At 51.3% G+C, this 17,248-nt stretch overlaps 1 protein-coding gene across 2 annotated transcripts in view; it reads left to right on the forward strand.

Moving 5' to 3' along the window:
- The window catches only part of Brpf3 (bromodomain and PHD finger containing 3), a 34,166-nt gene extending 16,918 nt beyond the window's left edge, over window positions 1–17,248 (forward strand). The window contains exons 8-13 of one of the 2 annotated variants that reach the window (XM_075979704.1): window positions 742–1,248; window positions 3,220–3,313; window positions 7,787–7,884; window positions 10,768–10,865; window positions 14,316–14,470; window positions 15,095–17,248. In XM_075979704.1, coding sequence (XP_075835819.1) covers window positions 742–1,248; window positions 3,220–3,313; window positions 7,787–7,884; window positions 10,768–10,865; window positions 14,316–14,470; window positions 15,095–15,278 — 1,136 coding nt within the window. In that variant the 3' untranslated portion in view covers window positions 15,279–17,248. The remainder of the gene's footprint in view (window positions 1–741; window positions 1,249–3,219; window positions 3,314–7,786; window positions 7,885–10,767; window positions 10,866–14,315; window positions 14,471–15,094) is intronic. The other variant, XM_075979705.1, reaches the window with a different exon arrangement.

Genomic DNA, 17,248 nt, shown 5'->3' on the forward strand with positions numbered 1-17,248 from the left:
TATTAGAGTCACGTGTAAGCTTTCAAAACCATCCCCTGTGAACTGAGGATCTGATTCTAAAAAACCCCAGGAGCTGTTTATGAGCTGAGCTACTTCCCATGCCTTCCCTTTGGTGAGGACAGAATTATTTCACTAGTACCTGCCCTTGCCCTGAGCCCGAGGTTTGGGGAGGCCTGCCACTCACATGGCCTAAACACAGGAGTTACCTCTATTTGGTAAGGCTCCCACTGAAGGGATTGGGTCCATTTTAGTGTAGGTCAGGTACATGATTGAGAATTCGCATAGGTGACCATTGTGACTCTTCGTAATGTTCATGTGGCAGTCAGCACGTCATCGGAGTTCCTCTCCTTGACACGTGCACAATGGCCAGTGGCCCCAGCGTCACTCAGAGGGAGGGCTTCAGGGTAAAGTCGCAGAGGTTCACATGGGAGGGTCTGAGCTATGGCTTGGGAGTAAAGTTCCAAGTGGAGCAGACTGATCTGGGAAGCTCTGACTTAATGCGCTTGGTCTGAGTTCCCTAAATCTGCAAACACCTTTTCTGTCTGCTGTGTGTCCCCACAAACAAAGCCGAGGACAGGTGAGAAAACTCTGGTGTCCTCCAGTCTGTCCAGCTGAAACCTCACCGGATTACTGCCCAAACAGGTGGCCCTCTCAGGCTTTCTTGCCCATCAGAGTCGTTATCTGGCTGGTGGGAGCAGACCGTTGCTAGAATGTTCAAGCAGGTTCTCTTTTTCTCAACAGATGATTCCAAAATACCTGCCCCACCAACCCTGGAGCCTACTGGGCCCGCACCGTCCTTGTCTGAGCAGGAGTCCCCCCCAGATCCCCCCACCCTGAAACCCATCAGTGACAGCAAGCCTTCAAGCCGGTCCCTAAAGTCCCGGAAGGTGGAAGACGATGAGCTCTTGGAGAAATCAGCTCTGCAGCTGGGGAGCGAGCCCTTGCAATGCTTGCTCAGTGACAATGGCATTGACAGACTGTCTCTCATAAACCCTGACAGCCCTCCTGGTACCCCTCTCAGTGGGGTGGGCCGCCGTACATCAGTCCTCTTCAAGAAGGCCAAGAATGGGGTTAAGCTGCAGAGGAGTCCAGACGGGACCCTGGAGAATGGCGAGGACCATGGTGCAGTGGACTCTCCAGCTTCTCCAGCCAGCACGGAAGATGAGCACTGTTCCAGGAAGAGGCCAAGGAGCAGGAGCTGTAGTGACAGTGACGGGGAAAGGTCCCCTCAGCAAGAGGAAGAGACAGGTGATCCTGCCTGTGACTTCTTTTGCTATTTCCCATCTGTTTGCCTGCTTGCCTTGCCACGGGCCACCTTCCCCTGACAGTCATCTCTGGTGGCCTCTGAGAAAACAGGCTTAGAGCAGTTGTTCTCGGAGGGCCAGCTTGTATGCCGGGCTATCACTGGCCTTGAGGGGGATGTAAGGTTTTATGTGGTAAAATGGTTCCTGCCTTCAGTTTGCCCTTGATATTTTTATCAGACACTGCCTTAGGCCCTGGAGGAAAATTAGTGAACAAAACACGAACATCTCTCTTAGAGAAGAAATAGACGAAAGGCAAATGAGGGTCTTGTGTTAGAAACTGTGGGGACAATTAAAAAGCCACACGTCAAACCGTTAGAGAAGAGGGACAGAGCGCCGGATGGAACGAGACACAGCAGTCAGGGAAAGGGGACATTTGAGTAAAGGTTTGAAGGGGCTGAAGGTCTGAGCTGCTGGCATCTAGGGGAAGAATGTTTTAGGAAGGACAGATGAGCAAATGTCTTGGAGGTGGGAATGCACTTGCATGTCCACAGAGCAGCACAGGAGCCAGCAGCAGCAGTGATGTGGGTGGGAGAGGAGGTCACTGGAGTCCTGTGTGCTGGTCCCCGGTGGGGAGAAGGTACCAGTTCCGGCTCCACGAAAGTCCCAGTCCTGGAGAAAGTAGAGAGGTCCCTGGAGTTGCTAAAAAATCACAGAGCCCAAAGTGTGGGGTTGGGTGATGCCGCCAGAGTCATTCAGGAAACGACCTGGAGTTGAGAAGACTCCTCTTGAAGGCCCTTCCTGTTGCCTGTACTTCTCTGTAGTAGGCTAGACATTTAGGATAGAGAACAGAGCTTGAAGTTCAGATCCTGACTTCCTATTGGCTGTGTGCCCTCTCTGAGCCTGTTTGCGTCTTACTGATTCCTACCCTGAGGTGCTGAGGTTGGGGCACATTAGGAGCACAGCAAATAGCAGCCAACGGTAGCAGTTACTGTCATCTTTTCAGCTCTCTGTCTCTGTCTGAGCCAAACAGCATGGAGAACACTGAACTAAAAATGAAGGCCTGTGCTCGTGGGGTCATCAGGCCCCGTCGTCAGCCTGGACTCTCATGCTTGGGGATGCTGCAGCAGCGTTCCTTTCCTAGCCCTCACATGCAGGCCCTCGGGAACATTTCTGTAAACAACTGTAGTTGGAGCTCAGAAAGCAGGCAGGGCACAGTGGGCTTCTGGGACTCACATCGAGGTCATCATGTTGGAGGAAAGGCCAGTTAGGCTCAGGCACCTGCTCTCAGTGGGTCTGGCTGGCCTTACAATTTTCTAACCATGGCTTCTGTCTCAGCTCTCAAATCAGGGGCCCCATCCTCCTTCAGTCTTTGTTCAGTGGTCAGAGTTGGAGGACTCTGGAGTTAGAATTCAATAGGTTCAAAAAAAGGAAGCCTTCCGTGGTAAGGTGACCCTAGGACAATGAAGCAGCCCTCTCTACCTGAGGTGTCTTGCTGCAAAAGGATTCAGACCAAACAGCTTCCTCTGTTTCACAGAAGGCAGGGGCCAAACTCAGCCTGGAGCCAAGGTTCTGATGCTCCATTCTTCAATGATCTGAGCTGCTGTAGCTCTTAAAGTCTGCCCTCTGCAACGTTCCCTAGCTCTGTGAGCTATCTCTGGGTGCGGATGATACCGAGCCCTTATCCTACCTCAGTTTCTGCCATCATCCCCAAAGAAGGAGGCTGCTGCCGCCAGCTGGAATGGGGCGGACTCGTGAGTGTGTATCAGCAGGTTCGAAGTTAGAGCAGGCCAGAGACTTGTGAGCCTGCCTGGGTGAAGTCCTACGTTTTTCCTCGGTAGTCGGGTGTGTGCTGCTCACAGCCACCTAAGATGCTGTCCTTACAGGGGAAGCAGCCTCCTACCCACTCCAGTCCTCTGAGGCGTGTGTCAGGGAAGGGGGCTTCTACACTCAGGCTCACTCTGTGTGTCCTTGGCAGGCGTGACTAACGGCTTCGGAAAGCACACTGAAAGCGGGTCTGACTCGGAATGTAGTTTGGGTCTCAGTGGAGGACTGGCATTTGAAGCTGGCAGGTAAGGATATTTATCCACCAAGCTCGGGCAGCCTTGACACCACCTTTTTCCTTACTTCTGCATTCAGGGACAGTTTGGACTTTCTTCTTAAGAAAGGACTTTCTTCTCACTACCATTTCCTCAGTCTCTAGTCTGTAACTGGGAGCCCTGAGGGAAGGGGTTGGCCTTCAAATGTTGCTGAGTTTGTGGGGCTCAACCTCCTTTTGCCCAGGGAAGTGACCATCTGAGACACAAACGCCCGGGTGCGCACACACGTGGATAGCCTAGCTAGTTGCAGATGTGGTTTTGACTAAGCCTCTTAGAGTTTCATAGGGTTGGTCTCTTTGGATTGTTTTGGCTTCTGTTCTGTGGCCCTGAGGATTGAGCCATGGGCCTCACATGTGCCAGGCAAGTACTCTACCAGCTAGTCACAGCCCGAGCCTTTTTTGGTTTTGTTTTGTCTCTTGATAATAGGATCTTGCTGTGTGGCCCAGGCTGGACTGGAATTCAAAGCCGTTTTGTTGCCTCCGTCTCCCAGGTGCTGAGATGGCAGGCATATATACTACCAATATGTCTGGAGCTGGCCCTTGGTTTTTTGAAATAGGATCACTCTAAGTAGCTCAAGCTAGCTTCCAGCTCTCAACCCTTGTTCCCCCGCTTCCCAGGTGCTGGGCTTACAGGCATTTATCAGCTACACCCAGTGCCCACAGCAGTGGCCTCTTCAGAGAGATTGGAGGGGTGAGCAAGTATGAGACTTTAAAGGCCCTCTTTTCAAAGACTCCAGGTTACCTGTCACTGTTGAGAAGGGATAGGCTTCTGTTGTTTTTTTTTTTTGTTTGTTTTGTTTTGTTTTAACCTGAAGGGAGGATTTCTGAGACCATAGCTTTCATTTCTCCCAAGTCTAGTTTACTGAGCTCATTGCCCTGTGTTTTCTGGGGTAGAGCGGGGTGCTTGGATGAGAGGACCTTGGTGCCACAGGGAGTGGTGCCTGCTGAAAGGATCCACCGAAAGGCTGGTCTGTATCTGAAGGCTTCCATAGCAGCCTTCGCTGGCGTGTGTGCCCCTGACGCTTGCTTGCCTGCTTCCAGGTGGAGCTGTGAGGGCCTCCAGTTACACACTGGCCCTGGGCTTTTACTCCCCACGAAACCTCAGAATTGCCCATGCTTGCTGCTTGTGTGTTGAAGCCTCCAAAGACAGAGTAGATGGGAGCAGAGACAGTTTACCAGTACTAAAGAAGACAGATTTCAAAATGGTAGGAAATGCTTCTTGCTTGCTCTCAGGCTTCCTTCAGAGATAGGTGCTTAAGCCGAGCTTTGCGACCCATACCTGTAAAACCAACACTTAGGCTGCTGAGATAAAAGAACCATGAGCTCAAGACCAGCCCAGGCTATATAGCATAGCCCTGCTTAAAAAACAAAAGCAAAACTCCTAAGCTGAACAAGTATGCAGGTGCCTGGAAGTTGAGTTTACTGGAGGTGGTAGGAGTGAGGTCACCCATCGGTCCCCTTTCGGCCCTTGGCTAAGGTGGAAAGGGCACGCTTCCCAGCTGTGAGCCGTAAGGAGCAGACCAGGATAGCCTGCTGGTTCAGGTGTGCATTGGTGTGTTTTGTCAGCTTGTGTCTGTGAGGGTGTTGATTCCCCTGGAACTGAGTTACAGACAGTTGTGAGCTGCCACGTGGGTGCTGGGAATTGAACCCGGATCCCCTGGAAGAGCATTCAGTGCTCTTAACTACTGAGCCATGTCCCCAACCGCAGTATTTCCTCTTTCAGTCTGCTTAAACAGAGGGATTGGGACCTTATAGGTGAAGGCACTGCTGCCAAGCCTGATGATGTGGTTCAGTCCCCAGGAATACCACAGAAGAGATAGAGAGCCAGCCCCCCCCACCCCGACACACACAGGCTGCCCTCTGACCTACACACACAAATTTTAGGAAAGATGAAGTAAAATTGGGGATTCAAGGGTTCTGACTGCAGTGTTCTCTCTCCCTATCCCAGCCCCCTTCCTCTCCAGTACGCTAGGAAGAATATAAAGGAAGCTTTTTTCTTTTGCACGGAAGCCACACAATCTTTTTTGTTGTTGTTTGAGATAGGGTCTCACTTTAGCTCTGGCTGTTCTGCTCCACTCCAGGCTGGCCTCAGGCTCATGGAGATCCTCCTGCCTCTGCCCCCTGAGAGCTGGGATTAAAGGTGTGCGCTGCTGTCTAGCCCATGCCCAGCCTCTTTTGCCCATTTGTTCTGTGCTCGGCCTTTTCAAATGGTCTTCTTTTTCATTGTTGCACTCCGTGACAGTCTCATGTACTGCAAACAGGGAACTCACTGTGACTGAAGCTGGTCCTTGGACTGCTGGCCCCCCTAACTCCACCTCCGGAGCGCAAGGGTGACACTCATGCCATACCACGCCCAGCCGCACCCTCCCCTGGGTCGTCCCTCCAGCACCTGTGGTGTGAGTTGTCACTGTTAAAGTACATGCCAGGTCCCGCAGTTTCTCTTGTAGAGGAGGTAGATGGAAATTACACTCTATATGCAGCGTCCATCTGCCTCCTCAGAGCCACACAGAGTTGTTCTGCAGGCTAGTTTCCAAGCCTTTCCTGCCCGTTCTGGCACTCTGCGGTAGAACAGTAGTGGTCTGAAAACATGAAACCATCCCCAGAGTGCAGTGTGTGAACTCGTGGCTTCTCCACAGCACTGCTGGGTGGCTAGGGTCGCAGAGGGGATGAGATGAGGTAGCCTTTACCTGTCTCTCAGCTGCCTTGCCCTGCTTGCTCCTTGTGTGCCCTGTCCAGGTCAGGGTGTAAGCTTAGAGACACGCCAGTCTCGAGTCCACGGACAGGTTTCTGGGTGAGTGCACGAGGTCCTCCGTATGAACTGGGGATTCCTGGCATTGTTTCCCAAACAAGTGCCAACTTCGTTCACTGAAGGAATGGGAGTCATGGTTTTGGTTAAGCTGAATTTTCTTAGCATAAACTCGGTTGTGACTCAGTGAAATCGAGTACCGGACTGTAGCCATTCCCACTCCTTGCTGCGTTTTATCTCATCCAGGGTTTTCTAAATATTTTGGCTTTTTTGTAAAAAATTGACTCTCTGACCATTTTTTTCTGGTCAGAAAATTATGTATCAGCAATATTTTTATTTATTTTTGAGACAGAGACTTACTGTATAGCTAATCTGGTTTGAAACCACTCTGTAGACGGTCTAGCCTCAACTCATCTGCCTCTGCCTCCCTAGTACTGGGATTAAAAATATGGCCGCCAGACTCGGCAGCCACAATGTTTTTAAGGTTCTCAGCCACGTGATCCTTGCCCAGAAGCTCTCAGCTCTAGACTGTGCAATAAAACCGCACAGGCGGGTGGGTGCCCTGGTGGCCATGTTTATTATTTCTTTTCTTGTCCAGTATATATATAGTTTACTTTTCCTCCCTCCTTCCCTTACCCCTCCTTTTTTTTTTTTTTCTCTCCAAGGTCTCACTGTATATCTCTGGCTGGCTTAGAACTCACTCTGTAGACCAGCCTGGCCTCAGACTCACAGAGCTCTGCCTGTCTCTGCCTCCTGAGGGCTAGGATTAAAGGCGTGCACCCCCATGCCCAGCATTTAACTTCCTTTTAAGAAGTATCCTGTTGTGTTTATGTGTGCCTCCATGTTTATGGAGGTCAGAGGACAGCTCTTGTACCGTGTGGGTCTCAGGGATCACACTCAGGCTCGGCAGCAAGCACCTTTACCCACTAACCCATCTCACCCACCAGACTCTCTGCCTCTCTGCAGTAGCCTTCTGTAAAGAAAGAAATTGCTCTCCTTTTTAGTTGGTAAAAATCAAATTTAAAAAAAAAAATCCTACCCAAGGAAAACTTCGCACATAAACCATTTGGAAGTAAGAAGTGGTGTTTTTTGTTTTTCCCAATTTAAAAATGTCTTAGCTAATTCTGGAAAGAAGACATGCCTGTTATAGAACATTTGGAAAAGAGGCAAATTTTAGGACCTCAAAAATAAATTGGTTTGTCAAGATGAAGCATGTGGAGCCTAGAGTGCAGATTATATATTAATTTTATGTGCATGGGTATTTTATGATGGGTGTCGGGTTCACTGAAGCTGGAGCTACAGTTGGTTGTGAGCTGCCATGTGGGTGCTGGGAATTGAATCCAGGTCCTCTGGAGGAACAGCCACTGAGCCATCTCTCCGGCCCCGAGAGTGCAGAGTCAAACAAGTGAGAGGCTGAGGTGAGACAGGCTCTCACGGTGTAGACCAGACTGGCCTGGAATTCACAGAGATCCGCCTGCTTCTTCCTGTGGGATTAAAGGTGCGCACCGGTCGCCAGGCCCAGCACTGTGACCTTCCCTCTGAATGAACTGTGCTGTTCCTCCCCAAGGGTGGACTGGTTTCTGGTAGAAACTTCCAGGAGGGAATGGAGACGCTGTCTTTCCCTTGTGTCAGAGGTGGAAAAGCGGGAGAAGCTTTGTTCTAGTTAAAACTGCTCATTTCAACTCTCTTCTCTGTGCGCAGTGGCCTGACACCTCCCAAACGCAGCCGTGGGAAGCCAGCCCTGTCCCGAGTGCCCTTCCTGGACGGTGTGAACGGAGGCTCGGACCACAGTGGCTCAGGTGAGGAGACTGTTGAGTCTGAGCTGGGGAAACGCGCTGAGGAGCAAGCTGTCTGAACTGCTGCACTTCAGGGGCTCACGACCTGGCCGTCAGTCTGCAGGCCCCCCAGACAAACACTGGCTAGAGAGGTGGCCTTCGCTCCCCGTCACTAACATTTCTTTTAAAACTCTTCAGCTGTGTTGTATTTTGAGTTTATATCGCTGTGATAATGAGGGTAAGGTTCTCTTCTCCTCACAGCTCGTAGTCCATCACGAAGGGAGGTCAGCCAGAGCTGAAGCAGAGGAGCCTTGTGTGTGGGGTTTGTTAGCCCACTTCTCACACAGTCCAAGGCCATATGCCCGGGGTGGCATCCTTTACAGTGGGCTGCGCCCTGCCGCATCAATCATTAGTCAAGAGAATGTCCCACAGACCTGCCCACAGGCCAGCGTGATAGAAGCCTTTCTCAGCCAAGAGTCCCTCTTCCCAGATGATCCTAGCGTGTGTCTAAGTTGACCAAACAAACAAACAAAACTCAAAAACAAACTAGGGAGCACAGTTTAATGCGTGCCCATGGTAACAGAAGTCCAGTGGGCTCTTAGGAAAGCCCGCATTCCTCTCTGGAGCATCAGCTGCAATGTTTTGTGTTGTTTTTCCAGAGCTCCCTACTGTATATCCAAGCTGGAACCTGTGTGTGTTGGAAAGAAGTGTGAGGGCCCACCATTCATTCCTTATTTCGCGTTCATGGTGTATGCTAGGAATCCTTTGCTTTCTCCCAGCTTGCCAGTGGCACACTGTATGGGAGAAGTCTTCATTTCTTCTCTGTAGCTCTCCCACGACAGACATTTAACGTGTCTTCGTCATCAGGGCTGCGCTGAGCAGCCTGTGTGCGGAGGTCATTTCATTCTTGAGCTGTCAGGTTGAAGAAGGGTGTGTTCATAGTTTCGGTTGGTGTTGCCTGGCTGTGCTCTCTAGGGCCATCAGTGATAACGTGTCACTCAGACCCCTCTAGCTCTGTAGGTCATGCCTGTTTAGCCTCACGAAATGAGGACAGGGCAAGGGTGAGGCTGGGGTGGTTCCCAGATGGAGCAGGTCCAGAGCAGAATACTTCTTAACTAGGCTCTCTGTCACATGCACTGTGAATGCCATGTCTTTGAAGTTCCCTATAAAGCACAGGGTTCTTTACCTGGTCCAGCCGCTTCCTTCTGCCTTAATGTCATTCCCTTTCCCAGTGTGTGTTGATGGATGCATGCCTTTGAGTTGCATTACTTCGTGACTGCCTGCACTCAGACAACAGGTCTCCCGTCCAGACAAATATACATTTAAACTCGAAGCCAGGAAGTGGATCTGACACACTTTGTGCTTCTGGTGGTGACATTTTCCCTTTACTTTTTAAACCCCCGTACTAAAATTGGTGCCAAAGGTTATTTAAAAAGAATTGCACTCCATAGCTTCACCATCTGAACACAGCTGTCTCCATTTCTGTGTTGCTTCCGTTTCTTTTCGGCACATTTTAACAAGTGCAGATCTGATACACACACTTCTGTACGCACCAGGTTTTACTCGGATACTTTTTCTTGTTGGCTCATGAGCTTTCTTTGCTGTTATGATACTGGGACCATCTTCCTAACAACCGGGGTTTCGTGACTGATATGTGTTCTGGTGGATGTTGGCTAGCTCCAGCTTCCAGCACACAGAAGGCAATGAATCCTTTCATTACTTTTCTTATAAGTTGCCAAAGAGGAAGTTACTGGAGCAGATTTATTTTAAAGCTCCTGGGACATTGCGGGGAAGTGCGTTCCAAAAGGGCTGATCTGCTCTGTGGCCTTACCAGTGCGTGGCTACGCTGGCTTCTCCACAGCCTCCTCGGTGGTAGGTTTATCCGTTCATGGCTGACCTTCTGTACTCACTGGTGTTGAAACAGCACCTTTCTTGTTAGTTAAGAATTACACACCTCAGCCAGGCGGTGGTGGTGCACACGTTTAATCCCAGCACTCGGGAGGCAGAGGCAGGCAGATCTCTGAATTCGATGCTAGCCTGGTCTACAAGAGCTAGCTCCAGGACAGTCTCCAAAGCTACAGAGAAACCCTGCCCCCCCCCCCCCAAAAAAAAAGAATTACACATCTTTCTCTCAGATTCAAGCCCTTTTCCTTAGCTGGATGAGTGTTCACCTCCCCGTTCACAGTTTGTAGGTGTGGGGCAGGAAAGAGGCTTCTGTGGTGCTCAGAGCATTGGTGAGGCTGCACACCTAGCGTCATCAAAGACCTGCCAAACTGCTTGGCTTTGCTGGTTTGTGGTGCAGCCAGGTGCTTGGATGGCCCACTGTGGCCTGGTCAGGAAAATGCTTAGCAAATGGCTCTGCTAGGATGTTCTTCTCTGCACTTTTACCCTGGGTGCAGGCAGCACTGTCTGCTCAGGCTGGGGTATGGCCCTTCTCCCTAAGACACCCTGGAGAGGAAGCCCTGATATTTAATGAAGGAAGCCGTTCCAGAATTCAGGTTCAGAGGTTGGTAAACTGTAGCCGCCTGCTTTTATGTGGGTCGTGAGCTAAGAACACTTACATCTTCAGTTATGAAAACTATGAAATTCAAATGTCGGTGTCAGAAACACTAGTTCTATTGGTGAGTAGGCATACTCATTTGTTTAGACTCTATTTCCCTGCTACAGCCGCAGAGACCACATGGCTCCTAACAGGATGAAATATTTACTTTTTGGCCATTTAGAGGGTTAGTTTGACACCTGACCCAATCTAAGAACTCCTAAGGAAAGGGCAAGGAAAAGGAAGGGTGGAGGGGCGTTGCTGACTTGATCCTGGGCTGCCCCGCTTAGACGGAAGCCACAGGCAGGCTTTGGGGCACCATGCCAAGTCCCCTTTGGGCTCTGTCTCCTCCCCTCCCCCACCCCCAGGCAGAAGCCTCCTGATGCCCTTTGAAGACCGCGGAGACCTGGAGCCCCTGGAGCTGGTGTGGGCCAAGTGCCGAGGCTATCCCTCCTACCCTGCCTTGGTGAGTCTGCCCCAGACAACACCCTCCTGTTCCCTCTTCCCCCGTTGGCTCTGGCCCTGCCTTGCCTTGAGGGATTATCTGATTGGATCCAGCTGGCAGAGTTTGATGGGAGTCAAGGCACCTTTAACTGCAGAGGGGTGGGGGGCTTTACCATAGCGCTCCTGGGGCAACCGAGCAGGCCTCCCCGCCACACACACAAAAGGCTCCAGGTGTGCAGGGACCAGGTTCTCAGGGCCCTCATAGCGTCGTTCATCTGCTTCTGTGTAGGAGGATCATGCCTGGTGCAGTTTAAAGATGCTGCTAACAATGCTTAGCTGTGTTAAGAAACATCTGCCGCACTAAATCCTTGACCTGCCCGGGGCAGAATGGTTGATCTTGTTTTGTAGGGAAGGGGCAGGGTCTTTTAGCTCTGTTAGCCAGCTAATAAGTAGCAGGGCTGGAATTTGATTCCAGAGCTCAACATGGGATGCAAAGCCTTTGTTCAGAGCCACTGCATTAAAAACTGTGCCCTGTGCTGTCCTCAGGACTACACTCGGCACCTTCTCCCATGCATAAGCCTGTGCATGGGAGGCAGTACCGCCTCTAGCCTTGTCACTTCCCCGCATACATGAACGTGTGCATCCCACATGATGAAAACCTCCATCATGTCATTTTTAATGGTGACACACCCTTCAGTTGCTCTCATGTGCCGCGCTTTGACCATTTCCCAGTCTCCCGTTTAGATTTACTTTTGCACTGTTGTCGGTGAGCATCTTAGCCTTATCTTGGTGCACAATCGTGATCATTTCTTAGGAGTACCCACTAGGGCTAACAGCGATACAGAATTCGGCACAGGTTGCCAAATTGCCTGGAAAATAGTTCTGGTTTATCCCCCCATTATTAGTGGCTAATAACAACTATGTGCCACTTTGACTGCGGTCTCCTAAGGCTCTCCCAAGTTGGGAGGAAATGGCCACGAGCCCTGGAAGACACCACAAGCTGGGAATCTTTGGGTCCTGTAAGGATCTGGTAGAATTTAAGGTGTACATAGTCAGCTCCACCCAGCACCCTTGTCTCAACAGCACAACTCTGGGCTTTCCAGCTGTGGCTCTCTGTGACTCTTGAGCCCAACAGCAGCTTCCTAAGATAAGGCAGGAACTCTGATCCTGTTTGAGATGATGAGGAAACCCTGTCTCAATGACGTCATACCACCTCCTGGAGCCATATTGGTTCATTTTGCCTGCCTTGCTCCCCTCTTACTATGGCAGGTGTGGAAAGTCCACACTGATCCAATTGCTGGAGACATTGAATTGGAAGTCCTGTAAAAATGAGACCGCAGGACCCAGCTAGGTCATTAAGGAAGTGACTAATGCTGGCAGGTTTGGAGTGGCTTTTGATTTATTTGTACCATGCAAGAGTCTTTAGAATATAAACAAAACACTGGGATATAGTGGCACATGCCATTAATGCCAGCATAGACAGGTAGTTTTCACTGCTTTTTAGGCCAGTCTGGTCCACATAGTTCCAGGCCACCTAGGGCTACGTAGTGAGACCCTGTCTCAAAAAATAAAAAGAAGAAGAAATTCAGTCACCACCTGAACACAACATGTGTTTCTATTTTGGTGCATGCCCTGCATCCCTTTTCCTGTGCATGTAGATTTTGCATGTTATGCTGTATTTTAATCTTTTTAAAATAAATGTGTGTGTGGGGGGGGTGTTTGGAATAACAGGAAAGCAGCAGCGGTGCACACCCCCCCGTGCTAGCATGCCGACTAAATGACTCCCTTCGTTGCTGTTCGTGTGTTGCGGTTGTGGTAGTGTATCTGCACATGGGTCGTATGGCATGTTGAACCTTCCCACCAGCTTCATGTCTGTGTTCCGTAAACCTCATTGTCCACTGAGTGGATGGACCGGTACCATTTTGTGTATGACAGCTGTCCTCAGGTGTCGGTTCATCCTCCCTGTTCTTGCCCCCCAGCAGGTCTTCCACAGTTCACTCTTGATGACCAGCATGTTCAAATGGAGACAAGAGAGTAATCCACTGTCTCTCTGGTAGCTTAGGGCTGTTTCTGTTCTCATTACATCTTCAGCCTCAGTCCCAGGAAGAGTGACAGGCTGGGAGATGGTTTTGACCACTGCATAGCTGGTGGGTGGACTAGAAGTCGGTTGTTCTTAGAGTCTTGAAATTTTTCATTTTAGATTTATTAATGTGTGTGTATGCGTATTTTGCCTATGTGTATGTATGTATGTATGTGCACCATGTACATGTCTGGTGCCCGAGGAGGTCAGAAGTTGTCAAATTCTCCTGGACCTCGAGTTACAGATGGTTGTGAGCCACCCTTTGGGTACTAGGAGCCGAACTTGGGTCCTCGGGAAGAGCAGCAAGTGCTCTTACTGCCAAGCCGTCTCTTGGTGCCTTAGGGTAAACTCTTTACCAGAGCCCCTGCTTTCAACTGCTTGTCTTGGGGGATATGGGGTGCTGGCAGCTGCCCAGAGGTCTGAGAGCAGGTCCCCTGGGACAGGGCATAGGAATTAAGATTGCTCTCTCTAGAGGAGGCTGCCTCCTCTGTCAGTTTCCAAGTCTCGTTGGCCTCTGTGCACAGAGGTTATGAGCCAGCTGCTCTGGAAGTGGGGGCTGTGTTGGAGGCTGCCGGTAATCGCCTTTGCGAGCATCTGGTTTCAGTCTCAGCCATGGTTTAGCGCCATCCTCCTGTGCTGGTGCTGCCCCCGTCTGCCGACACCTGTCAGATTAAAGTGAGGTGGTGTGTGGATGGTGGTGAGCTCTGCCAGCAGAAATGCTCCACGGACCTGGAGAGCTGCTGTGCTGTGCACTGATTGGCTCCTGCTCATGGAGAGCTGCTGTGCTGTGCACTGATTGGCTCCTGCTCACTGGAGAGCTGCTGTGCTGTGGTGCACTCCCTCAGGATAAGATGGCTCTGCCTTCTGGGGCTTGCTGCCTAGATTAGTCTCTCCAGTGCTTTGGTTCTTCCTCAAACCTGACCCTTTCAGCCATCTTTTTGTCTCTTCTTCAGTCTTACCGCAGAGGTATCTGCCCCACACTCCTTGGGAAGGTGGTGTGTGGCCAGAGGCTGTTACATAGAATCACAGGGGTTGCCCTGTTGCCACATTGAACTTTCTGCCCAGTCACAGCCTCGGTGCCCAGTGGGGCAAGACCCTGGGTGCTGGAGGTGAATTGCAAAGGTGGTGAAGAGAGACCATCATGGCAGCAGCCTGTAGTTCTTCCCTAATAGACACTGTGAGGAGAGGGTTTGCCTGCTCCGTCCCACTCAGTCTGTGGAGAGAGTAGAACAGTGGACTGGGGAAGGGTACGGAGCAGCTCATGCCAGCCCCTCCGTCGCCGGTTATCTGTAGACCTGAACCCTTTGTGCTTAGGTTCTCAGTGCCTTGATGGTTGGTCCTGTGGCTTTCCATTCTCCCCTGCTCAGAGCCTGTCTCCTTTTCTGCCTCCAGATCATCGATCCCAAGATGCCCCGGGAGGGCCTCCTGCACAATGGCGTCCCCATCCCTGTCCCTCCACTGGACGTGCTGAAGCTGGGCGAGCAGAAGCAGGCAGAGGCTGGAGAGAAGCTCTTCCTTGTCCTCTTCTTTGACAACAAACGCACCTGGTAAGAGGCCCATGCTGCCTGTGGTAGCTGTTCCTAACAACACCAGCTAATGGTGCTTCGAGTAAGGGGGAGCTCCTCAAGAGGAGCCTTTCCCCAGGTGGCCCAGAAAGCCGCAGGGTAGGTCCACAGCCCCAGGCAGTGGGCAGTGTCCAGTAGAGGCCTCAGCTGTTCTCTGTAGAGCTCAGGAGAGGTATTGAGAATTGGGGATCTCTGCACCCTTAAACCAATAGTCACTAAATGCCACCCGTTTCTTAGGACAGGCATGACCTTGGGTAGGCAGCTGTCATGGTAACTAGTTACTAGAAAGAGACTAAACTGAAAGCCGAACACAGCGCACACACACACACACACACACACACACACACACACACACACACACGTCTCCATCCTCCCATTGTGAGGGAATCTGGGCTTGTGGCTGACAAAGTGCTGTCGTCCCTGACTGTCAAAAGGAGGTAGAATTGTTGGTAACAGACATGCCCAAGGGCAAGGCTCAGGCCTGTGGGGTTGCTAGGCCTGCCTGCTGGAGAACAGTTGGCCTTCCAGTCTGCCTTCCCGTGACCCAGAGGAGCCCCTGTAGGTCTGCAGGGGTGTAGCCACATCTCAGCTGTGCTTGCCTTTCAGGCAGTGGCTTCCAAGGGACAAAGTCCTACCCCTGGGTGTGGAGGACACTGTGGACAAACTCAAGATGTTGGAAGGCCGCAAGACCAGCATCCGAAAGTCAGTACAGGTGGCCTATGACCGTGCAATGATCCACCTGAGCCGAGTCCGTGGACCCCACTCCTTTGTCACTTCCAGCTACCTGTAAGAGTGGAACTGGGCCTGTGTCTGCCTGCTCTGCCTCTCCTCTGTCCCTGAGGCACGGGAAGCCTCTTCTGCCCCTGCCAAGTGTCTGACCGGCAGCTTCTTTCTCATGGCAGGCCCTGACTGGACTGGGTCTCCAAGGGCAAGGCCCAGAATTGACCAATCAAGTGGTTCCCCTGAAGGGCCACTGTGTGCCAAAAACTCCCACCCAAGGTCCCCGGGGACATTCCACTGAAGAACACTTAGAAGCAGAAACAGCTGAGAGTCTTGGCCAGCCGAGGAGTGGACCTGGGCCACTGGGCACCAGGTCCTAGGCTGCTTTTCTGGGGCCAACTGCTCCCTCCATGCCTCTCCCAGCTAACCATACCTCAGGGCAGGCAAGGTTCTGACACTGATCCCAGAGATGTGCCAGGGTCCCTCGGGAACCCACTGAGCTCCCCTTCCCCCCACGTCACCCGTTCTCACCCCTCCTCGTCTCATCATCCACACCCAGCCCGGGCTCTCCTTTCCCATTGCTCTCCTCTCTCCCTCGTGCCAAATTGACAGCAACATCACCAAATCCATCTTTTTCTTTGATGCCCATTTCCTTTCTGGCCAGCTGCTATGTTAGATTAGGTGTCTGCCAGCCACCTGAGTCCCAGGTAGAAGCTACCCCAGTCTCCCCACACCCACAGACTTCCACTTGTGCTGCCAACATGCCTAGCTTGGCTGTGTGCGCATGCCCTGTGGATGGAGTGGGCTTCCCGCCCTCCGTCTGGCTGAGGAGTGCCAAGGGTGGGCCCCCGTCCATGCGGAAGGCCGCATGGATATTGAGGGCGCGCACGCCCTTCAGCTGGCCTGCTGCTTGTCCCTCCTCTTGCAGCAGACTTAAGCCTTACTGCGCGCCATCACCGCAGGGGCACGGGCTGCTCTCCAGCACCCTTCCCTTGCTCTGCTCCTGCTGCCCAGAGCAGGGACACGGCCTTTTTCTTTGATACCCTGTCTTCAACCTTCTCCCCACCTTCACCTCCTCAACTTCCTCCCTCACCTCCCAAAGGAAGGAAAACAAACTGTGAATGAGGAATGCTGACTGACAAACCAACGCAACTTTAGAGGCTTCTGCTCTTGACATTTCTTTTCACCTCCTAAGCACCAAAGCCGCAGGCGGGTTTGCGGACCGCTGATTGCCATGTTGATTTCTATCTTGATGTTATTTTTAATTGTTTTAAATTTTTCATAGGGGGTTTTGGGCAAAACAAAGTCACTGGGGAGATCACTGCCATTTTTACATACTCAGACTTTTTAAAACGCAGCCAGTCAACCACCAACTTCTTCCACATTTGGGACTTGAGCCAGAGTTTAAAAGGGAGCCAACAAAACTCACAGAGAGGGCGGGGTTCTGTCCAGTAAAGAGCGCGGCACCAGCTGGGACAGGCGTGGTGTATATAACTGTAAGATACTGTCGCTAAGTTATTCAGGCCTATACTCTCCATTATCGGAATCCTCCACTGTGCAGCCATGCAGTGTGGTTTAGCTAAAGGAGCCGATGTGTCCTCCTCTCCCCAGGTAGTTGGTCAGCTGTGGACTCTGTGACCCTTGTCTAAACCTGTGTTGTAAGATCTCGGGGCTTTCTCCCCGTCTCTCTCCCTCCCCCGACACTTATCTTCTATTTTTCAGTCTCCGAACCTTTCACTCTCTCTGAGTCCCACTCAAGAAACTGCTCCCTTTAGAACAGAAGGCGGCTCAGACCCTGCTGTGGCATGGGGCCTCGCGCCTCTGTCGCGTCTGCTGTGAAGCACACGATGCTCTATTTATTGTAGAAAGTGACTTTATTTGCCTTCTAGAGTTGTTTATAACAGATGGTTATAAGAGGTAATAAACAGAAAATCTATGCCTGTAAAGAATACAAGAGTTACTTTTACCTACTATAATATGATGTCTTATTTTCTCTCTGAGAAATAAATGTTCTAATGGGCAGTGGCTTGCTCTGCTGTA

This window comes from Microtus pennsylvanicus, chromosome 7, assembly GCF_037038515.1.
Source record: "Microtus pennsylvanicus isolate mMicPen1 chromosome 7, mMicPen1.hap1, whole genome shotgun sequence".
NCBI lineage: Eukaryota > Metazoa > Chordata > Mammalia > Rodentia > Cricetidae > Microtus > Microtus pennsylvanicus.